This window comes from Mustela erminea, chromosome 8, assembly GCF_009829155.1.
Source record: "Mustela erminea isolate mMusErm1 chromosome 8, mMusErm1.Pri, whole genome shotgun sequence".
NCBI lineage: Eukaryota > Metazoa > Chordata > Mammalia > Carnivora > Mustelidae > Mustela > Mustela erminea.
In genome coordinates, this window is record NC_045621.1 from 104003483 (window position 1) to 104027507 (window position 24025).

General features: G+C 54.0%; 1 protein-coding gene across 2 annotated transcripts in view; it reads left to right on the forward strand.

The window, feature by feature from the left end:
• The window catches only part of GLI2 (GLI family zinc finger 2), a 243073-nt gene that overhangs the window by 182573 nt on the left and 36475 nt on the right, over nt 1-24025 (forward strand). For both annotated transcript variants that reach the window (XM_032353899.1, XM_032353900.1), the window contains 2 exons: nt 2501-2606; nt 23667-23869. In XM_032353899.1, coding sequence (XP_032209790.1) covers nt 2501-2606; nt 23667-23869 — 309 coding nt within the window. The remainder of the gene's footprint in view (nt 1-2500; nt 2607-23666; nt 23870-24025) is intronic.

Below are 24025 nucleotides of genomic sequence, written 5' to 3' on the forward strand. Positions count from 1 at the left end.
AAGCCACCTGGGCTGCCACAAAGAGCCAGGAGTGGATATCGGCAAAGCATCAAGAGCAGGGCCCAATGCTGCATGAGCATTTTTTGTTAAATAGAATACATACTCCAGGTGGGACCAGAAGGACCCCAGGGATCACCCTTGTACCCACAGACTGCCCCTGAGGATTCATTTTGGCTGGGCAGAGGGAAAAACCCATGACCAGCTGTCCTACGCCTTGGACTCCCTTGCAGGTTCGCTTGTCTTTTCAGCTTTGTGACTTTGGCCTGAAATCACCCATAGAGCCTCCACTTCCTCATCTGTGAAATGGGCCTAGGAACACCTACCTTGGCTGCCTCAGAGGGGCTTTGGGGTATGCAGGAAAACATTCAGAAACACACAAATCACACTATTTTTTTTAAATTAACAATACTATAATCTGGTCTGCCTTGCCACATTAAAAAAAAAAAAAATCCCCCAAAGCCCTTTCCTAAACATCTGGGAAGCTGGACATGGCTTCCCTGCTGATTCTCCTGGGGGTTCAGGGAAGGCTAGCTTGACCCAATCCATGTTCTCAGTACCCATGGAAGGTGCCAGTTTTGTGGAACTATGAAGATAAATCTGAGTATGTAGAAATTAAGGTTACAATTTCAGGGGGAAAGTTTTCTTTGAAGAATTCCTGGTGTTCGGGGCCCCTGGCTGGCTCGGTCAGTGGACCGTGTGACTCTTGATCTTGGCGTTGGAAGTTTGAGCCCCACATTGGGTGTGGAGATTACTTAAAAATGAAAAGATCTTTTCTTTTCTTTTTTTTTTTCTTTTAATAGAGGGAGTGTGCACAAGTGGGAGTGGGGAGGGGCCGAGGGAAAGAGAGAACCTTAAGCAGACTCCACACAGAGCATGGAGCCCAATGAGGGGCTCCATCTTACAATCCTGAGATCACAACCTGACATGAAATGGAGATTTGGATGCTTAACCCAATGAGCCACCCAGGTGCCCCTAAATTTTTGAAAATCTTAAAAAAAAACCATGGTCTTCAACCCAAGTGTCTGTTGACGAGTAGATGGATAACCAGACAAAGATCCGCACAGCAGACTATCATTCAGCCTTAAAAGAGAACTTCTGACCCGTACTATACCAGATGAACCTTGAGGACATCATGCTAAGTGACATGAGCTAGACAGAAAAGGAAAAATACCATACGATTCCACTCATATGAGGTATGTAGAATAGATTCATGCGATAGAAAGGCAGGTGGTGCTTGTGGGGAGCCAGGGGAGAGGAGGAATGGGGAGTTTGTGTTTAATGGGGACAGAGTCTCAGTCGGGAAGATGGAAAATACTGCAAATGGATGGTGGCGGCCCCCTGATTAGAATGTATTAATGCCACTTGTGCTCGCTTCGGCAGCACATATACTAATGCCACTGAGCTGTGCACTTAAAAATGGTTCAGATGGTAAATTTTATGTTGTATATATTTGACCACAATAAAAAAAAAGAATTCATAGGGCTTATAGGACAGTCCCAGGATCTGTCTGCATGGAAACGGGTAGCAGAATGATGTTTTTACATCCCTTACAGTAGGCTGGGCCGGCTGCTGACCTGTACGCACAGGAAACAAACCCATCCCCATCTCTTGCAAGGATTCTGCAATTCAGACTCCACAAACCCGCCTGCTGGCCCAGGGCCTTCAGCCGAACTAAGAGTTGACTGAGAAATCTCCACTTCTTAGCCCTTTTCCCGGTCTGACTACTTTTTAGAGGCTTGTTTTCATAAAGCCTATAATTATGTTTGCCTCCAGGGGACCCAGGAATTTTTTTTTTTTTAAATAAGCAAAGAGCATCCTACAATTATCACAATGATTTGTTGAGGGCAGGCCAAGTGCAGAGGGGAGGCTGACCCGACCGTGGAAGTACCCACGTACTGGCGTCTGCATCTCCGAGGCACCCACCAGCTCACTTGGGGGTTGGTCATTAACAGGAGGACTGGAGAATTGACAGACCCGCGTAGGGGTCCACTGCGCACCACTGACAGGGCAGGGCAAGGTGGCTGGCTGGGGTTCGGGCATCCCTTAGGCTGGCTGCCGCCACAGGGAGCGCACCCCGGCTTTGCAGATGGTTCTAGGTAAATATTTCCAGCCAGGGTGACTGCAGCATCCGGAGGCCATCACCCGGGGTTGCTCCAGCCACACGCAGCCCAGGCCGAAATGGGCAGCAGCCTGCCGGCTCTGTCAGTCCTGATTTGCGGCTGAGCCTGTAATCTCCCCGAGTTCAAAGAGCGCTTAGCTGCTTGTCTTTGTCAAGTGCGCGGTTGGGGATCTTTTATGTGAACGATGTCGGATTCTTGGGCTGACTTTGATTATTTATTCATCCCCTCCGTGGGTGTGTGATAGCCAGGGCACCACCGAGCCCCCTTGTCCTGGCTACTTTTGCCCCTGAAATTCATGGAGCTTTAAAGCCCTGTGAAAATTGCCTTTTGAGGGAGGGGAAAAGTTTTTGAAAGGCCTGTTTCTCTCTCCCACTCCACAGTGCCGCAGCACCTCTTGCCACCGCTTCATGCTCCCTTACCGATTGACATGAGACACCAGGAGGGAAGGTACCATTATGAGCCCCACTCTGCCCACGGCGTGCACGGGTAAGTTCTACCCTCACCCCCCACGGCCCGGCATGCAGTCCCCTGCCTCCGGGGAGGCTGGTGGTCTTAGCCACCTGTTCTGTCTCTGTTCGGTTTTTCTGGAGTTCCTAATCTGTACTGTTCTAAGCCGACAGTCACCTGTGCCACCAGGGGTGCATGAACCCAGGATGCTGGGTGAATGTGTACGTGGGACGTGAACACGCACCTCCATCTGCTTACCTGAGAAGGAAGCCCTCCTCGGCTCGCACACCCTCACTGCCAAGGCTGCGGGTTGTCCCATTGTAGCCATAGCACCTTGGGGTTCTGTGTGTACTCAAGCAGTGGGAATTCCCTCTAGGCCAAAGGTCCTATATAAGCATGGTGACCTTAGGGGTATCTGGGTGGCTCAGTCAGTTAAGCATCTGCCTTCAGCTCAGGTCATGATCTTAGGGTCTTGGGATCGAGCCCCACTTCAGGCTCCCTGCTCAGAGGAAACCTTGCTTCCCCCTAATTTAGTGTTCTTTTACATGTCCCAGTTTAGACCCTATACTTTAGAGTCACCGTGATGATAAGGACAAGCCCCATGATAAGGACAAGGTTCCCAGGTAGAAGGACGTGTCCCAGTGCTGTCGCACTAAGCCTAATCCCTACCCTCTTCATTCTCACCTACGGCCTCGAAGCCTATAGCTAATGTCACTTTTCTTGGTGTTTATGACTCCAAGACTGGGCCCTACCCTACCCCATCCATTCCACTTCCAGAGAAGAGACTGAAACCTTTGCCCTACCCCCATATCTCTCCACTCCCCACACCTGCTTGGAGAAAACCTACTGCAAAGGCCCAACTCATACCAGGATCCTCTGGACCCAGCCATCTCATCTGTCCACACCAAGCTGCTGTTCAGAGTTCTAGAACACACAGCTCTACTGCAGGTCTCCACGCCTCTGTTCCTGCTGCCCACCTTCCTGGAGTGCTCCTCTTGGGGCACTAGAATCCCCTACACCGAGTGGGGGCCCTTCTCTGGAATGATCTGATTTCCCACCTACCCCCTAGCAGGCTCTGAGCTTCCCGCTCCTTGCTGCCTTGCCAGTGGCTGACAGTACCAGGTCCATGATCAGTGAGTGTTGCCTGAATGAGAGCACTCTCCACCCATTCTACCCATTGAAGACAAACCCTACTTCCTGCCTGTCCCAGCTCCTGCCTGAAGGAAGTCAGTAAACACTTGCTGAGCACTCCCTAGGTTCAAAAAAGCACCTGGCCCAATGAGAAGGCTGGTGACTGAGGTCGCAGCCCTTGGCAACTCCTGTTGCTGGGCACCCCTTGCCGCCGCCCTGAGGTAGAGCAAACCGGAGACTTTTCTTTTTTAAAAAAGCATCTTTCACTTGGCAATAATTTCAGACATGAGAGAAGAGTTGCAAAAATAGTACAGAGATTTCCAGGATTCCCCCCACCCCCTGCTGGGCTCCCCTAGGACTCACATCTACATGACAGAAGGCTGATATGGGGTCATTAACTGACTTGTAAATCTTATCCGTGTTTCCTCAGTTGCCCCACTCATGTCTTCTTTTCTTCCTGTTGGGATGTGGCCTTGGCATTTCTTGGTCAAACCTCCTTTATTCTGGGCTAGTGGCTTAGTTTCTCTTGTCCTTCATGACCTTGACCCTCTCGAGGAGGACAGGCCACTACGAAATGTACAGGTGTCCTCGACTGGGGACTCTTGCCTGAATTTGCCTCGTGATGAAGTTTAGAGTGAGCATGTGGGGGACTAATACCATGAAGGTGGGGCTTTGTCCTTCCTAGTGGGTCGTGTCAGGAGGCACACGATGACAAGGAGTCTCATCACTGCAGCTCGCTTAGATAAGGTGAGGTCTGCTGGGTTTCTCCCCTTTAAAGTTGGTCCCTTTGTCATTAATAAATATCTTGGGGGAGGGGCTGAGACTCTAATATGTAACTATCCTGAGTCTTATCAAATTTTCACCTACTAACTAACATCCATTGGACGGTTCTAGCCAGAAACTGTAATTACTCATGTTCTCCAAATGGTGATTTTCTGTTTCCATCATTCCTTCCACGTTTTTGGCCTGGAATTCTTCTGTGAGGAATAGTTCCATCTCCTCCCCACCCCCCACATCTTTTTTTCTTTGATTATTTACTTATGCCAAATAAATGCATAGGCAGACGTCTTATTCTAAGTTATACTCTGTTGTTGTCGCTATCTGTGTGTGGTTGAAATGGTCCCGGATGTGGGCATCGGGAGGCCCCTCAAGTTTTCTCATGGGGACTTTCAAATGTTGGAAACTTCTCATTTCGTATCAGTGTGTGTTGTCGTGTCTCCCTTGATGAGGGCCTGCTCCTGGCACCCATGCCCACCTGGTAGGTGATGGGGTCCTTTCAGCCCCTGCCCGCTCCCCGGCTGCCCCTCCAGCTACCGGGCCTGGGACCACAGCTCCAGCAGCTGGCTTCGGTGAGCATGTTTGGAACTAGCGGATCTACCCGAAAAGGGCTCAGCTGGTGGCATCTGACCATCAAAGGAGAATCAAGGAGCTGAGTCTCTCTGTATTTGGGAGGGAGGTGGAACTGCTGACATCCTGGCCAGTGAGGGGTGGGGGACAGGAAGAGCACCGGGAGAAACTGAAAGCCTTCGTGACCAGCAGCATGGGAGGTCTGGGCAGGCTAGTGAGCCTGTGGAAATGGCGTTGTCACTCACTGGCCCAGATGACTTTTGAACTCGACTTGATGTCTGAAGGGGAGTGTTTCAGTCTCCTGTTGCTGCTGTAACACATTACCCAGGGGCTTAAAACGATGCTGACTTACTCTTGGGCAGTTCTGGAGGGCAGAAGTCTGGAGTGAGTCAAGGTGTTGGTGGGGCTGGTTCTTGCTAGAGACTCCAGCACAGACTCTGCTTCCTTGACTTCCCTAGTTTCTGGAGGCCACCTGTGTGCCTCAGCCGGGACCCCTGTCTCTGGACCCATCCCTGTGTTCCCCCTGCTTCTGCCTCACATCCTCCTTCTTCTTCTGTAATGCTTTTCTCGCTCCATCTCTCTTCTAAAGGTGCCCGCGATGGCTTTGAGGGCCCACATGGATAATCCAAGATAATCTTCCTGCCTCGATATCCTTAACTCCATCACATCTGCAAAGTCCCTTTTCCCCTAAAAGGTTATGGTCCCAGATTCCAGGGATTAGGGCACAGAAGGTTCTGAGGCTTGTTTGGGATCACAAAGCCCCACCCGCTGGCCAGCGTGGCATCACCCAGTAGAATACAATAAAGGGTGTCCACAGTGTGCGTAGGGCCTGGGTCCGGCGGGGCTCTGCTCGGGAGGCCGCTGTGCTATATTGAGCTTCACAGAGGCGCGCGGACCTGCGGGGTGTCATCCCTGCTGGCCTCCCCTCCCCCAGCCGGGGCCGGGCTCTCCTGGTTAACACCCAAGTGATGATGGGCAGCAGCACTCTATTCCCGAGCCCCACGCCCCAGCCGCGGTGGGCTTCTAGGGGCTCCCCGGCAGCCTCAGGATGATCGGTCCCCACCCGGCCACAGGGGAACAAGGCGAGGGCATCGGGACCCCTTCCCCCTCCCCCACTGGTGTGGAAACAGGACGAGGCCTATAAGAAAACAACGGCCTCCGTGGCTCTGGCTTCTGTGATTAATGCGGTCGGAGCCCGGAGGAGTGCCCGATCCATCAAGCCCCCGCTGTATCCCACGCCTCCTCTGCGGCGCCAAATGTGTCTAATTACACAAACGTTGCACAGCAAATGAGCTGCGGTGTCATCTCTTGTCAGCTGCACCCGGAGCCTCCGCCTACTGCTCTGCGCCAGGGCCGCTGCCCATTGGCTCTCATGGTCCTCACGGCCCCGGGATTGGGCGCCTCGTGCGCCTGGGCTCCGCATGCAGTGCTCCACCACAAACTGTTTGTCCTCCCCACCTCACCCCCGGGGGCGCTGCGGGGCGCTGCGGGAGTGCTCCCTCACCAGCCCTGTTCCACCAGCTGGCCTTGAACCCTGGCTCTGAACTTGAGAGCTTACCAACCCGGAATGAATAAACCTGTTTTTCCATCTGTAATAGGGCATAATGATAGCACCTATCCCATCTACCAAGTTATTTTGAGGATTCCATGGGGTCATGTAAGTAAAGCACTTGGGACCATTTGGAAACATGGAGTAGATGTTAATAGTGATGAGTCTCATGGTCGCTGTTTACATTTGTTTATGGGGGCGGGGGTCATTGGAAGCCTAGGCCCCTGGGGGCAGAGGCAGGCCACTGCATGACCTTCGAAGAGGATTCTCTCTGGTGGCTGTCACTTAAGAAGGCAGAAAATAGGACTGAAGGAGTACCACTGAGGTTGGAGAGAGGAGGGGTCTTTTTTCTCCCATTTGGAGAATTGGGACTTTATCTTCTAGGCAACCAGGAGCAAGAGGAAGTGGTCAGATTTATTTTCAGGGTACTCTTAGGAGCAGTTAGGGGATCGATAGAAGTGGGGGACCCACAGCAGAGGGACCTGCCAGAGCTGTCGTGTCCCTGGGTCCAGGTCACAGCCTTCCTCTCCGCCACAGGCAGCCACACAGGGAAGAGAAGGGCACAGGGTGGGGAGGGGGCAGTGTGGAAACCCAGCCAGCATGCCCACAAATGTGCCCACCCCATCCTGACAGCACCTTTCCGCATCTCCTAGAAGTGCAAACCCATTACAGGATTTGTGTAGCTCACTGGTGACAGGAGGTTCTAGAAGGGTAGATGACACTGCCTGTAGACTCCTGAGGCAACATTTCTTATCCATGTAAATCACACGTGATGGGGAGATAAATGGGTAGAGGGGCTGTTGTTGTTGATCAGGCGCGGTTCTCTTGTGACCACCCCCACCCGCCCCGTGAGGAAATGATCCTGAGGGTCCAAGAGTCCATTGTCAAGGGCAAGAAGAGAAGGCCAGCCAGTGGATGGGAACCAACACTCCCCGCAGACTTTCCATAGCCTTGCCGCTGCTGGTGGAAAAGCAAATTCTCTGGATCCCCTGACAGCCCCTGCCCCTTGGAAACAGGCTTGCTGGGTGTTGTGGGGACAGAGGCTGAGGCATGGCACTGTGGGGCTCCCAGCTGGAGCTCTCCATTTGCCCCGTGTAGGCAGTCATACAAGCAGGAGTACGGGCTGCCCTCAGCCAAGATCAACCCAAGTCCTTTTGGAGAAAGTAAAAGCTCCTTTTCCTGATTTGGGAGGCTAGGGTCGTTCTTTGACTCCCTGTGTGGCTTATGGGGTCCTTCCCATCCCAGCCTCTGCCCTGGGCCTTCAGAGAAGACCAGTTCCCATTGCTTCTAGCCCAGAGGGGTTACTGAGACCATCTAACGCTGTAGTTCTCAAACCTGGCTGCCTATCTGAACTTGGCTGTGTTTTAAAGATGCACATTCTTCCGTCCAATCTCCAAGGTTCTGGTTCTTGCAGGCTAGCGTGAGGACTGGGTATCTGCTTGTTTACCTACAGGCCAGAGTCTGAGGACTGCTGCAGGCCACCCTACTTATTTTAGACCCAAGAAAATGGGCTCAGAGCTGCGTGTTGCCTTGCTAGACTCATCACATCAGCAGGCTCTAGGGCTTTTTCTCTCAATGACAATGACCTCGAAGTATGGGGTGTTAAACATCCCCTGGTCCCTTTTTATCACCCATTCGCAGATGCGGTGCCCACAAGTTGACCTAAATCTGTCCATACTCTCAGCTTGCAAAAGGGGATGAGCATATAGAACGAGGAGAGCCACAGCATCTCAGCCACGGGAGGGGTGGCCCCCTTCTCTCTCCTCTTGCCTGGTTCCACGACCTCTGACCTCCACAACCCCCCGCACCCGCCAAGACTGGAGAGCCAACCACTATGAACCGCTCCCCTGCAGATCACTTGATCTTGAGCTGTCATTGGTGAGCAGGGTTCTAGCGGTCACAGCCCAAGGCCACCCTGCAAGATAAGGAGAGAGGAGGAGGGGTTCCTGCTGGGGACAGATGGCTCTGGGGTTTAGCTATTAATTCATGCGAAGTCAACATGCTGGCCCAGGTACTTTAGGAAAAGAGGAAATGCCAGCTGGTTGGTGCGAGGGCCTCCGCCTTCCACCATCATCTGCACACTTTGTCGCGCGTGCAAATTACCCAGAGCCCCCTGGGAGAGCTGTTAGGGATGTCTGAAGCCACCTCATCCTAGTGGTTGCATATTAATGGGGACATTTAGCCCCTCTGTTGGTGTGCATCACTTAAGAAAGTAGTTGCTTTGCTCTCGCTGGCTGAGCTCCTGAACTTTCTAATCTGGAGGGATTTGAAGATGGCTCTTCCCAAGGTCAGTGTTCCATAAAGACTGTACCCGCTCATTGTGAGATTAATAAACACACAGCCTGCTCAGCCCGTCCTGTCCCGGGCCCCTGAGAGCCCTGTCCTCAGCCAATCACTGAAAGGCAGGAAGATAGTAATATTTTCTTCTTGATTCTTGGCACCACACCACTAGGTTCACGGTTCAGAGAAGACGGGCACTGCGTTTCAACAAAGAACGTTCTCTCCCCTCAGCAAGTGTGCGTACTTGTTTTCAGAGATTCGGGGAGGCTAGGAAGAGGCGGCGGAAGGGCGTGTCTGCCTGGCTTCTGGCTGAAGGACTGAGGGACTGGGTGGCCCACGGCTGTCCTCTTCCTCCCAGGAGTCCAAGTTGTCCTTTTATCTGCAGTGAGTGCTCCTTTAAATCTGATGTAGCTGACCACTACTTCAAGGCCACTGGAGAGGTGGGTACCCGGAGAACTCCAGGACCAGGCAGTGTGTAGGGCAGTGGCTGTCTGAGGTCTGAGGGGACAGATAGGTTTGCAGCCTTGGCTCACGGGGATGTGCGTGGTCCTTAGACAGCCCTGCAGGCAGCAGGACACTGGGGCAGCGCTCACTGAGGGGCAGTCCCATCAGCCTGGGGCCAGCCCTCTATACCACTTAACCCCCATCTGTACCCTTTGAGGAAGGTGGCATCCTCACCCCCACTTGCTAAGTGGGGAAACTGAGGCACAGTACAGTTGACTGCTTTCCCTAGTGACATCCTCCTAGCAAGTAGCAAAGCCATGACTGGAACCCGGGCAGTTTGACTCTAGGGGGCCCTCTCCACACTGAGACCTCTGCTAAGGACTCTCCCAGCTCCGAGGGCTTCAGATTCCCAGCTCCAGGAACATGCTCTGCAGTGTGGGACAGACAGCTCATTTATAATGGAATCTGGCCTGTAAAAGTTTAATGAGGAGCGTGTCTGATAAGCCGGCCTGCTCTTTGATCTGTGCTGAATGCCAGCCCCTCGCAGAAGAGGAGCTGCCTGGCTCTGGGCTTTGGAGAGAGCCCGTGTGGTCAGCCTGGGCAGGAGGGGCCCCAGAAGTGAAGCAGATCTTGATGTGCAGAAATGAGGTGGGTCTGCACTGGGCAGGGCAGGCAAAGCTGGTATGGGGAGGGGCTTCCTGGTGGGAAGGTCCTGCAGGGTTGACAGATGGTCTTTTGGGTTCTCCTAGCCCACTGGGCCCCCATCACCTTGGCATAGCCCATCCCACACCCCCAGGATGTGGGCAGAATGGGGAGGGGCCAGGGTTGAAATCCTCCTGTGTTATTTTTTACTCTCTATGCCCTTGGGCTGGCAGTTGAACCTCCATGAGCTTTGGCTTCCCCATCTCTAAAATGGGGATACAAGAGTACCCCTTGAGTGGTTTTGAGGATTAGGTAGCGGAATGTGTGTAAAGCACATAGAACAGCCCCTGCTACATAGTGAGCACTGGACAATGATTTGTTCTTTTCATCCTGTGTCGAGACCAGAAGTAAATCCATATTTCATTCCAGTCACCCTGCTGTGTGCTAGGTAGATGGCATCATATCCAGTCCCCCCAACACCCTGTAAAGTAGATGATATTCTCCCCATTTCATACAGCAAAAAATTAGAGGTTCCCAGAATTTAAGAGCTTCCCAAGATCACTCTGCTAGTAAATGAGACCTGACCCTCAGTCCCGAGCATTTCTCTGTGCTGTGAGTGTCCTTGGAGAGGAACTGGAATCTTCCTTGCAAATCTTAGGGCTACAGGCAGCTATCCCTGCTGGCAGACATGGGAACAGAGGAACAATCAAGCCAAAGGAAATAATCTCTAAGAGTAAAATTTCAGTGGGATGGATTGGCCTTTGAGGTGGGGTCTTGTCCCAGTGCACATGTCTGGGGTGTCCACTCTGGGTGGACACTGATGCTAGTGCCCAGAATGCATTCATTCAGCCCAGTTCCTCACTGCTTGATTTACTGTGTCCCAGGGACTGTCGCTGGAGGTCACTCCCTCCCACCTTAGTCTCAACACTTGTTGAGGGGCTTCGTGAGCAGTGCCTTGTCCCTGAGGCCTGGTCAAGCACCCACGACAGTGGCCAGCGCTGCTTTGTCGCTTACTTGCTCTGGTGCCCACGGAAAAGAAGACCTATGTTGGGCACCCTGGAAGCCCTTTCTCCTATTCTCTCCTGCCAGGTGCTGTGTTTCTGACACATGAACTTGACCTGCCCTGCCCAAGCAAGTTGCGTTTAGCTGTTGCCTAACTCAGGTGGAGAAGTTCTTCGTGCTCCTTCCTCTGACGTCACCCACCCCGTACCTAGAAGGGACCAGCTTCGTGTCAGGTGTCAGGAATCTAGGCCCAAGGAGGCCCAGCCTAGCTGCCCACACATATCTCATGGTCTTGGAGGGAAAGGAGGAAAAATGGGGGCGGTTACAGAGCGGTATACTGGAAAGGGGTGGGGCCGGGAAAGCCCAGAGCACTAGGAAGCCAGGACTGGGAAGCATTTACCAGGAGGAAGGCACTGGAGGCCTGTCTCTCCCGATCCCACCCCTAGCCCCAGTCTGCCGTGGGGCCCCACGGTCTTCTTGAGGCTGCCCCTGCTCCAGTGAGAGGCCTCCACTCCCAGGCAGACACAGATGCCAGTAGGAAGAGGAGCCCTTTCCAATGCACCCACTAATGCGCTCAAAACTTCGTTTAAAAATCAGCAGCACACACACCTCTAAGAAGACTTTTATCTAAACTATTTGGGATTATCCATCTCGTTTTGACAGGAGTCCAGGAAAGGAAATTCCACACACCACTTTGGCGGGCCAGGCCAGAGCTGAATAATTCTCTCTGTGGAGGGGTTTCCTTGTGTGTAGCCCACCCATGCCCTGGACTTTTCTCATGGCTTAAACCCAGACCCCGGTGGCAGTGTAATGAAACCCCTCCTTTTCCTGAAGGCTCTTCCTGCCCCAAGACCGCACGTCTCATTCCATGGCTTCCATGGCTCCGGGGCCAGCCCCCTTGCATTTGCCCTGAGAGAGGATAGTCCCCATAGAGTCGTGACTTTCTGGAAGCTTCAGCTCAGCTGTGCTCAGCCGAGGTTGGCCGTTCTTACAGACAAAGGCCTCCTATCCCCAGAGGTTAACCCACACCACAGGTCACCTGGAGAGGGCCTAATCCGGGCCCCAGTTCCCCCAGGGCCTCTTTCTACCCCCACCCCCACCCCACCCCCTAGCCCCGGCCAGCTGTGTTCCTGCCCCACCACCCCCCAACACATGGCTTGCATCCAGGGTGTCTCCCCAACCCCAGCTCTGTGCAAGTCATCACTTGGCTAGGAAAAAAGTCTCCTTGATACTTCCCTCTTGCCTTTTATGCTTTTCAGTTTTTATGTTTGAAAAAGCCGATAAACTTCCTATCCTTCTGTTTCAAGGGGGAAAAAATGTGATAAAGGGTGGGCAGCTGAATTAACCCCTCTTGCCCGTGTGGCTAGATCTTAACCAAGTCCATGTGTATGGCCTTCTTTGGAGGCGCAGTTTTATAACCTAATTTCCCTACCAAAACATCAGTGTTTACTTAGTAAGAAATCTGCTCTTTGTCAGCTGAAAACAGTGATTTCTTTATTATGGCTCTGCGTAGGGAGTGACAGCTGAAAGCTGGCTGGATCTGCGGGAGTGTGCGGGTCTGTAACGGATTGGGGTGAGCAGAGGGTCGAATGGATTGCACGTGTATAAAGGCGTGTGTCGGCTGCAGAGCAGGCCCATCTGACAGGCTGGGACTGGCCAGGAAGGAGCCTGGGCAGCAGACAGAGGGAATAGCCACGAGGAGCCCACTGGGTGACAGGGATCCAACGACAGAGCCCCCAAAGGCTTTCCAGCTGCCCACACAAGTTCACGAGCAGCTCTGCAGTCGCTCCACTCCCCACCACCGAGCCCCTGTGACTCAGCGGACTTCGAACCAGAAGCCAGCCCTCCTCTTTAAGATTTAGGCTTGTTAAATATTGAAGACGCACAAAAGGACTTGCAAAAGCATGGTTAAGGCATAAATAGTAATGATCTTGTACACTGTCACTCCCTGGCCGGCCTAAGGATGGGGGATATGCCGGCACCTTTGGGGTCTCCTCCGTCCTGCCCCAGGGGCTGCCCCTCCCACCAGGCTTCGGGATTTGGAGTTCCTCCTCCCCTTGCCTCCATGACAGTTCCACCTTATGTCTGACTCCCCTGACAACCCATTGTTTAGTTCTGCTTTGTGGACTTGATATCAACAGAATCATTGCAAGCAGATTCATTGGGAAACTGCTTTCACGGGTCAAGTTTTGTTCCAGAAATTCACCCGTCAATGCCTGGGGCTCTTTATTCACGAATTCTCCCTTCTCTGCTCCAGAATGAGCAGACAGGCACCTGGGATGTGTCTCTGCTTTGGCGATTATGAACATTATTGAGGTGAATTCTCTTGTACCATCTTCTGCACCACCACCACCCCCCTCCCACGGACCGCGGGCTGTACCTTAGAGTCAATGCATGTCCAGGAGTGAAATCGCTGAGTCATGGGTTGTTCATGGTTTAACCCCAGATGCTGCCAGACTTTTGCTTGGGTGGTTTTACCACTAGCGGGGCTTGAGGGCTCAGCTCGTTCCACATCCTGGTTACCAAGGTCACGTCAGCAACATTTAAATGTTTGCCACAATTTTGGTATCTCCTATGATTTGGATTTTCTATTTCCCTGATTACTGATGAAGCTGAGAATCCTCTCCTATGTTTTTTGGCCGATAATATTTCCTGCTTGTGAAGTACGTTTGGAGCTATTTTGCTCATTTCTGTATGGAGTTGCCTTTTTCATATTGATGTGAATCAAGTTTTTTATATATGAAGGCCACTCATTCCATAATTAGTTATCTGTGTTGCAGATATCCTCTCTCAGTTAGTGTCTGTTCTCTTCACTCCCACAGTGAAGTGTCTGGATGAAGAGAAGTTCCTTGTGTAACCCAGGTCAGGTTATTGACATTTCCTTAAGGTTTTTCCTACACATTCCTCTTCCATCAGCTGTGTAGTCTGCCGTTCAGCTCCTGGACTCTGGTAGCTATCCCGCGATATGACCTGCTCTTTGTTCAGCTGTTCTCCTGCCTCGGAAACCCAGGCCTGCACCACTCACTGCCTCCTTTCCATTTCTCTATAAGAGTTGAGACCCAGTTTCAGATGCCACCTCCTACAGGAAGCCTTCTCAGATTGTCTTAGCGGAGTGAATGAATTCTTTCCCTCCCACACTTCTTTCCCCTCCAGCACCTTATATACTCTTGGTAGGCTACAATTCGTGTCCACTCTCCTGCATGACCCCAGAGGTCCCAGACTGATGATTCCATCAAGGCACTGAAGTGAACCCTAGGCTTGGGGGCTGTGATTTCCTGAACTCATGGCTGGATCAGGGGGACTCTCCCAGTATCATCACCCTAACAGCTTGTCCTCACCTCAGCCTCATGACGACTCATGCTCTCTGCTGGGGTCTGTGCAGATATGGGTTCAAGGTGAGCCCTGGGAAAATCAGAGTTGACCAAGATCCACCTGGCTCAGCATTGGTCAGTCGAGTTTTTTACTTCCTGGGTGTGGGGTTCTGACCGAGTCTTTCTCAGACCCCCAACTCCCCACCTGGTTCCCTCAGGACCTATGCTCAGTGAACAGACCCCCAACTCCCCACCTGGTTCCCTCAGGACCTATGCTCAGTGAACGTTGGCTCAGCGAATGGCTGATGCTGTGGTCCCAGGCCCTGTTTACTGTGAGCCTTTTCGCTCATTTACGGAGCCTCCCCATGGGGGCAGAGCTCAGTCCAGATGTACAAGAACATGCAGATTGTTGCAAAAAAAAAAAAAAAAAATGAATTGAGCTCTGATTTGGAGAGGCGCAGTTCTCTGGTGCTTTCCAAAAGAATTCAGTACACATCTCTTTCCAGTTGCAAACCCCCTTGGTGCCTCTTGAAAGGGGCTTGATTTCTGGAACTTTTAAAATGAATATATGGAAGGCGTGGTAAGCAAGCTTGCCAGTGTATGGTTTCACATACCCCACACCAACCAAACAAACAGGAAACCAAAACATAACAAAATCCAAACCTGCAAACAAAATCCTTGCAGAAGAGCTTGAACTCCGCCTGGAGGAGCCCCTGGAGCTCCATCCATGAGTAGGCCCTGGGTAGTCACCACTGACCTCGCCCTTCAGGGATGCCCTGACGAAAACCAACACAGGCCCCCCCTGCTCAGCCAGGACTGCACGCTGCTAAGGAGTCGCAGTTTTAGGAAGAGAGCAGCTCAGAGCAGGAAGGCCAGCTTCGAGGTATTTGTTTCCCCTCTAGCAGATCGGTGGGCCCAAGGCCAACTGCCTAGTGTTTCTGAGAAAGTGGGTGCCTGGCCCTGAGCCGCGGGCCAACGGCAGACGGGTCGCCGCCTCCCCATGCTGAGCCTTCTGACTCCACCCATGGCCCTGTGATCCTGGTGGGTGGTAGCATCTCAGCCCAAAGGCAGGATGAGGACATGGGAGCCAGCGGTCCCTGGGGCGGGAGGGGTTGGCGTGTTGGGGCCGTGTGCAGGGCGCGTTCAGCTATGGGGAGCCAGTGACCGTGTAATCCGGGCGGCAGGGGGGAAGGCACGCTCCAGAGCCCCGTGAGCATGCTCAGAAGCCCTCCCAGCACGGAGGGGACTTCCCCCTTCCCTGCCAGCTTGCCGCTGATGTAGCACCTCCCGGGGGCTAGGCCACTCTGAGGAACAACACACAGGCCCTGCTCCCTAAGAGCATACCGTCTTGGAAGAAAGGGCGACGGTAACACAGATGGTGATGTCAGTCCCTCTGAAGGCTAACTCCACACCGGCACAATGTGCCACACGTACTGAATTAGCTCCCAGGAAGTTGCCACGAACTCAGTGGCTTGAAACAACAGAAATATGTTCCTTCCCAGTTTTGGAGATCAGGAGTCTAGAATCAGTATCATGGGGTGAGGGCAGGGCCATGCTTCCTCGGCAGGCCCTAGGGGAGAAGCCATCTCTTACCACTGCCAGCGCTCCTCGACTTGTGGCCACATCCCTCTAGCCTGTGTCCCCGTGGCTACACAGCCTCCTCCTCATCCTTGTCCCTCTACCTCTCTTTTATTAGAACACTGGCTCTGGCGTTTAGGGTACCCCTCATAATCCATAATGCTCTCATCTCAGCATTCCTACCTTAATCACATCCGCCAAGTCCTTTTTTTTGTCTTTTGCAAATGTGGTATGAACAAGGGATCAGGAAGGACACGGACGCATCTTGGAGAGGTCAAGTTCAGCCTGTCGTGCGTACCTCCTCTCTCCTTCCCACTACGTATTTGTAAGAGCATATCGTGATTGCTGTTTGTAGCTGAGCACACAGGTGGCATGTAGAGCGTGAGCGAGAGAAGCACGTATGCCGATGCTTTTGGCCACCCCGAGAAGCAGGCCTGAGCTGAGGTGTGTAGGCCTGAGGCCCCGAGTGAGTGGAACTCCCTATTCTCATCTTCAGCAAAGGCCCCTAGAGCAGGCGGCCATAAGAGCAGTGGGTCCCCGCGTTCCAGTCCAGCTGTGCCACCAACCTTGCCAGCGCCGTGCCACTGCTACTTTGGGTCTCGGTTGTGCTGTCTGAGAAATGGGATGCAAAGCGTCCATTCCTGCCCATTTCTGGCCCGACTGACCTGCACAGAAAGTCTTGGAACAAAGCTATCAGGAGCCTCTGGGTAGCCAAGGGTCCTTGCTTCTGGCTCCTGCTCACCCCACCCCAGGTGGGAGAATCTGCCTCAGTGGCTCATGCTGAGTCTGGGTGAGTCAGCAGCCCTCAGTTCTGCACTGTTCTGCCTCTGCAAACAGCACCATGGGTGGGGTGCTGGGGCCCCCTCCCTGCACTTCCACCACGCCTATCACCATGGGAAGAAGCAAATTGGTTTCTGCCCCTGCGCCCTGGCTCGGGCTGCACTGGGGTCAGATGCCCTCCGGGTTCCTTCCATTGAGCAGAGTCTTACTCACCACCCCCAGCCCTGCGGGAACCATACATCCTCAAAGGCCCCATCCCCATTCTACTAGCTCCCAAGGATGGCGCCCATACCTGAGGGTGCAGGCGTGCTGGCTCGGGCCCAACCACTTTGGTGCTGAGCCACGTGTAGCTCTGTGGGGTTCCACGGCTGTGCTTTGCCTTTCATCTCCCTCCAGAAACTTGAGCCAGCACGTGCAGAAAGGGCTGGACTTGTTGAAAGATTGGGCTGGGTCCACTCCGTTCTCTGCCAGTCTTCCCTCTGTAATTCGTTAAATCTGAGAAAAGACATGGGGAGCACCGGGGGCAGGGGGGTCATCTACTGGGCACCCGGAGCTGCACAGCACACAGAGCCCAGGCCATCCCACTGCTGCCCCATCCCACAGGCAAGAACACAGAGGCTCCGGGCAGAGAGTGCACCCAAGGCCTGCAGCAAGTGGCAGAGCCATCATTCAGACCCAGAGAGTCCAGGTTCTGGCGGCAGGTGTGAGCGGTAACCCTCAGCCTGTGCCCCAACCCGAGTGAGGGCCAGCAGGGGAGCCAGCTGAGGGGAGGTCTGCAAAGGGACGCTGAGCTGAACCTTTCGAAGGCCAAGACGGCAGAGGCAGAAGCTTGCCTTTGGGTGGACCACTGGCAATATCCAAGCGCCGAGCCTGACCTCATTGGAACGGCCAGCCCCGTTCCTCTCTGCAAATCTTGGTCTTGTCTCACTTACCGCCTTGCGCCGTGGTTTCCCTCTGCACCGAAATCTGCCTTGCAGGGCTGCTGCGTGGGTGCTCGGTGGAGGCTGACCACCCCGTGGGCTGTGGCTTTCCCCCACCACCCCCGGCCGTGGCATGCGAGGCTAGGGCAATACCGGGCCAGGTCTCCGCTGGCTTGGCCCATTCTCTCTGTCCTCTCTCCCCCGGCTACCAACCTGGAATTTGTGTCTGGACCTAAAATCTTGTCCAGGGCCTGGGCTAGGCCCCCCTCCCAATAGAGAGGGAAGGGAAGAGGGTCGAGGAAATATGCTGCTCCAGAGAAGCACTTTCGTGGCCCTGCCTGCCCCCTTTGTGGGGAGGAGGAGGCTGGCCCAGCCATCTGGCCAGCGCCTGTACTGAGAGGAAGTGTGGGAGTCCTCGACTGCCGGGGGAGCTGGGCCCTGCTGCAGGCCACTGCTGCCCGTCACCAGCACGTGCCTATGTGCGTGCACGCCCCCCTCACAACACACACACACAGGCAGGGAGGCAGGTGGCCGTTCCTCTTACCCAGAGCCCCCTGCTTCTGCCTCATGCCCATTCATGGAAGGGCCACCACGGCGGTCCTCACCAGCTTCCGCAGCCCTGAGCAGGACACCTGCCACTCTCCCCTTCGGTCCGGCAGGCAGGAACACGGACAGGCCCAGGGAATGAGGGCACCTATCTGCCTTGCTGAATGCCAGGCCCAAGATCTCTCTGGGCAGGGAGAGGCTGTGTTCATTAAGGTTTGCCTTAGCATTTGTCTATGGTAGAAACACTCAGCTCAAACTTGTTTACACAAACAAACAGGTGTACTGACTCAGATGACTGAAAATTACTAACTTCCAGTGAAGCTGGAGCTGTACTAGGGGCTCAATTCAAGAGTCCGATTCCACATCTTCCAACTCTGACACTCTGTGTATCATCTGCACTCTTGGCCTCTCCCCTCTTGGGCCCCAGTAGCCCCAGGCTTGCATCCTACCTGCACAGCAACTCGTGTGGACAGAGAACACTTCTTCCCCAAAGAGTCCAGCCAAAGAAGCTACCTTAAGCACATGCCCATCTCTGAAATGGTCACAGTACCCAGGAATGTGGAATGCGCTGATCAGCTGGGCTCAGATCACATGGCCTCTAGCCCCTGGAGAAGAAATGAAGTAGGTCCAGTATAGATCCAGCCCCAAGTGCTCTGCTCCCCCATCCAGGACATATCCTTGTACGTCAGCATTTCTTTGTGCATGCTGCTTCCTTCCTTTGTGTCATGCGCTTTCTCACAAACTCCTTTTGATCCTTCAGAACCCAGCCCAGATGTTACCTCCTCTGAGAAGCCTTCCCTTATGCTTACATGCAGAGTTAGGTGATTTTTTTTTTTTTTCCTCTGCTGGGGCCTTTATCACACTGCCCGATGCTTACCTGACTTGTGGGTCTGCCCTTTGCGTTTGAGCTCCAAGCTCTCTACAGGTCCTGGGCACAGAGCAAGTGCCTGGGACAAATTTGTCCAGAATATGAACAAACAGACCAACAATGGTAGCATCAGGTTCAGATGAGCTCAGAACTGGACCACTGGGGAGAAAGCAATGCATAAGAGTGACGTCCAAGGGGAGCAGCTGGCAGCAAGGCTGGCTTGGCCAGTCCCGCTGATGGCAGCCGGCAGGTGTGTGAGCGTGCATACATACAACAGAGGAGAACGTGACCATCTTTTAAAATGAGCTCACGCAATCGGTCCTTCCTCTCACCCTCAAGGTTACCTCTTTGAGTCTCTGCCCAGTTGCCAGAATTCAAGGCTGGGACAGGCCATGCTGAGACCTGGGTTGGGTCTCCACAACCAATGATGTGGACATGCAAGAAGAAAAGAAAGTGGTAGGTGGGGGTCAGCCCCTGTTCTCTGAAGAACCTCCCTTAAACGCTGGCCTGTTGGCGTGATTGTCGGGGCTGCTGTGGAGTTCCTTGTTCCCCCACTTGCATTAATGATGCTTGGAATTCTGCACTTTGAGATTCATTCCTTTTGCTTCATTTAGTCTGTCACAATGAAAACCTTTTGAAACACTTGGGCCCCCTGGATCCTTATCAGTCATTAACAACACAGCAGGAGGGAGACGTTCCAACTCCCTCCTGAGAGCTGGATTGTCTTGGGCATGGTGATGGAGCTGGAGTGGAAAGAAAGGCAGAAAAGTAACCTGAAACAGAGCAGGGAGAAAGCTGTTCTGCTCTCAGGTGCTGCCCTTGCCTGACCTTGCACACCTGCCCCCAGCCCTGTTCACAGAAAACCACAGTCAACAGGGGCACCCACTTCTCTGACGAGGGAAGAGACACAGCACAGGCTGGGGCCCAGACCCACCTTGGTTGGTTGGGGTCCCATTACCTGCTATCTGAGTGCCCTTGGGCAAGGAGGGACCTAGCATCACTGGCTCTGTCCTCATCTGTAAAATGGGCATGAAGTGCGTCCCTGGTGACTTTTTTATTGTGATTACAAAAGGAAACACATGCCTGATGTCTGTGAGAGCTGGCATGCCGTCAGCCCTATCATGAGATGCCAGGTAAGGGCACAACTCAGTAGCACTGTGCAGAGGGGACATCTAGGGAGTCTTCCCGGAGGAAGTATCTGGATAGTCATCACGGCTGTGATGGCCGAGGCACCTGTTGTCCTAGGTACTAGGGGTTCAGGTCAGTAGATGCTACACACCCAAGCTGACTTGTTGCAGAGACGGGAAGGGAAGGGGGTTCATGCTCGCTAACACCCCTCATGTGCCCCACCCTGGGAGGCACCAGAGAAGAGCAGCATGCTGGCCGAGGCCACCCAGCTAGGTGGGAAAGATCAGGGTTCGCGAGAGAACTGGTGCTTTCAAAGGCACATGCGGTGCCCAGATGCCAGTCCTGCCGCACTGCTTCCGGGCCCTGGGTCCCCATACGGCCTCCAGAATCCAGTCCTGCTCTGCCTATAAAAGAAGAACATTTGATTGTGCCTCTGCCGGAGGCTCTGCCGGCCTCGCTCCCACAGCTCCCAAGCCTACCAGTGACCGCGTTCCTGGCCCTGGGAAAGGCAAGGGGGTGTTGCATGTGTTCTTCAGTCTGTCCTGGGAGCCCAGCTGTCTCAACAGCGAACCCCATCAAATCTGCTCGGGAGGTGGTGGCCTCTCTCAGCTCCTTGCCCAGGGAAACAAGGAAGCCTCCGCAGTGTTCTCTGTGGGGGTGGGGTGGCCTCTGGCACAAAGGGAGCACCAGCCTGGGAATGAGGCAGACTCGGGCTGTCTTGACCTACGTCTCTCTCTGTCCGCACTGCATGGAGGGGTAACTTCCCTCTCGGACCCAGAGTCCTTCTGGGTGATTGCTGGTGTCAGCGTTTTCACAAACTTTCCAGGAGAACACACAGCACATGCTTCCTTCGAGGCTGGCTAGACACCCCTGCCAGGAGCTCCAGAGGCTCCCCTCTGAGCCCAGGGCCCAAGTCAGGGCCCAGGCTGCCCTGGAAGAATGAGCTCCCTATTCCCTTGGTGACCTGTGATGGGAAGACAGCCGCAGAGTTCACTCTCCCCTGAAGGGTAATAACTGAGGTATGAAGACAAATGTCCCAGTTCCTCCATATGGGGACCTCCAAACTCAACCGCTAGGTCGGGCTGGACTCCAGCCCCGGCCAGGGCAGCCCCCCTCCCCCGTGGTGGTGTGTTTGTTGCCATGACAACACATCTCCAGCCTCCTGCTTTTATCCTGGCCAATGGGATGGGGGTCACCTTGGACAGACCAGGGCTGAGGTATGCCCTAAATGTGTTCCTTTAGCTCCCCGTGTAGTCACTGGTTTGTCTCGTGAGGCCTCAGCTGTTGTCAGTGTGCCCTAGCCACTTAGGGCCACCAGCTGCAGTGACCACAGGCCGCTATGACCTCAACCGTGGCCAGTATCCTGCAGGCTCTGGGAACCTACCCTGCCTTACGAGTTCAAGGGAGGACTGAGGGATCTGAGGACAACAGGTGCCTCCCACTGCTCTCCAGAACACCCTATGCTTACTGCAGTATGCTCAGCCCTCTAGAACTCTTTCCTTCAATCCCAGATCTGGGCCCAGGAGTCAGACAGAGGTCTCCTCCCTGCCCCACAGTCCCAGCGCCCTGGGGAGATTCTCCTGCATCTCCTGATGCAAGACTGTGAGTGTCCATCCTGCCCCGACAAGCATGCCCAAGGCAGCGAGACAGACCCTTGGCGAGAAGGGTGAGTTAGTCTTGTTCTGTCCCCCCAACCCCACCCACCACCACCCTTGGACACATAATACCCCTGCCTAGAGCAGAGCCGTCCCGAAGCCCTTTGCCCTGAATGCAGTTTCGTCTCGGGTGGGCTGGCCTCGGAAGGCAGCCTGTGAGTGAGAGCAGCTTGAGGCTGTGATGCGTGACTTATCCCAGAGGCTCCCTCCTACCAAGCTCAGTGCCTGGAAACAGATGTGTGGCCATCACGCTCTTGAAAATCCCTCTGGGGGATGCTCGTTCACTACTTGCCAGGTGTTAGCATGTAGAGGAGCCTCAGACAGAATCCAGTTACCTGGGATGCAGTGGGCGTGCAGATCCGACGAGCCCACCGGGCAGCTCTTCCCCACTGCTTTGGCAGGCTCATTGGATGTGCACGCCCATTGCAGTCACATCTGCAAAAGCGAGAAAGAAATGGAGCAGAATGCTCACATCCTCCAAGCCGGGAGTTTGGGAAACCCAGATGTGGAGACATCTGGATGTCACCTGTTTGGGTCCCGGCGCGCCCCATGTGGCAGGCACGGGTTTCGCGCACTCTCCCCCATAAGCAGGAATGCTCTCTGGTTCGCTCCAACCATCCCCGCTCTGATGTATTCTAAGGATGCCCTTGCTCCTATCCAAAGTCAATCCCATGGAGGGGGAGGAGGGAGGGCCTCCCAGGCACATCTGGGTTTTGCCCTCTGACTCTGGCACTAATGCCATAATAATGGCTCTCGGCTGTGAACGGACAGCTGGATATGGGGGGACTTTCATCCTCAAGGCAGCCACAGGAAAAAGGCACTATTATCTCCATTTTACAGTTGAAAAAACTGAGACTCGCAGTGGGTTCAAGGGCGTGCTCAGCATGCCTGGGCTGTTAACGACTAGGATCCTAACACAGGTCCATCTGAAACTCTCTTCTTGGCACTACATCAGATCACGGAGAGACCTGTTTTCTGAAAAAGTGAAAAATCACATCTCGGTGAACTTGGCCCCCAGTGACTTAGCTGTGGTTTCATAGTTACTTTTCCTCTAAACCCTGATTTTTATTTAATGGGCAGCTCTTGGGGTAGCCGACTTTAGAACTCCCCGGCACTAACATGCTAATAGCTGCTCGGAGCCTCCGAACAAGAGGGCCCCATCATGGAGTTGAGTGCAGCCAGCATCCCCTTGGAGGCTGGGCAGGGGACGTGGGGGTGGACCGCAGCCACGCCAGCCCTAGCCACAGGGCCTAGGCCGAGTGTGTGCCTGACTGCTGATGGGCATCCGAGAAGGAAGACTCTGTTAGCATTAAAGGGAATCCTACGTAAGGAGAGCTAAAAGGATATTCTAGAAGTATACTTACGGCTCATCATTTGAGAACTCTTCTTGAAACCTGCTCTGCTTGTTCCCAGCCGGTCTCATGGCGGGTGCTCCACGGCTGCGACTGCCCAACTAAACCCCAAATTCTCTCCTTTGGGGGCCTCTCCCAATCCCTCTCCTTCTCTCCATTCTGTTAGGAATACACACTCTTTGCCCCTCAACACTGGTACTAGTGTTTTCTGTTTTTCGTTCATGTAGAACGCGTGCATCTGTTCATTAACAAAGGTTTGTGTTGCCACCATTGGTCCAGTCTTGTGCAGGCGCTGGGAAAGCCGTGACAGCTCGGCACATGCGGGTGGCTCACTGAGCGCATGGTCCCGCAAGTCCAGCCATGAGGGCCGCGAACTTCACGGCCAGCACCAGACCGGCAGGCAGGCGGCCTCGGCAGCCCATAGGAGTTTTCAGCCTGCACGCACTGGCTAACGTATGAGAAGTCAGACTCCATGAAGGGTACCCATGCCCATTGCTCGGCAGGGCTCCCCACACGTCCTTCTGTACCAGGCCATGCCTTTTGACCCCGCTCCTTTGTCTCTGCAGGCCTCCTGCCCTAAGCGGCAGCCCTGTTATCTCCGACATTTCGTTGATCCGGCTTTCCCCACACCCTGCCGGCCCTGGGGAGTCCCCCTTCAACGCCCCCCACCCATACGTGAGCCCCCACATGGAGCATTACCTCCGTGCCGTGCACAGCAGCCCCACGCTCCCCGCGATCTCTGCAGCCCGGGGTCTGAGCCCCGCTGACGGTGAGTAGAGCTTGGGGTGCTTGGAGGGGGGATGGGCCGCTAACTGTAATGCTGTCGACCCCCCAGCCCTGGTCCCCTGGGATAGTGAGCAAGTTGACATTCCTCCCACCACCCTGAGCCATGGGTTTTTCCACAAATGAATGGGAAAAGCCAAGA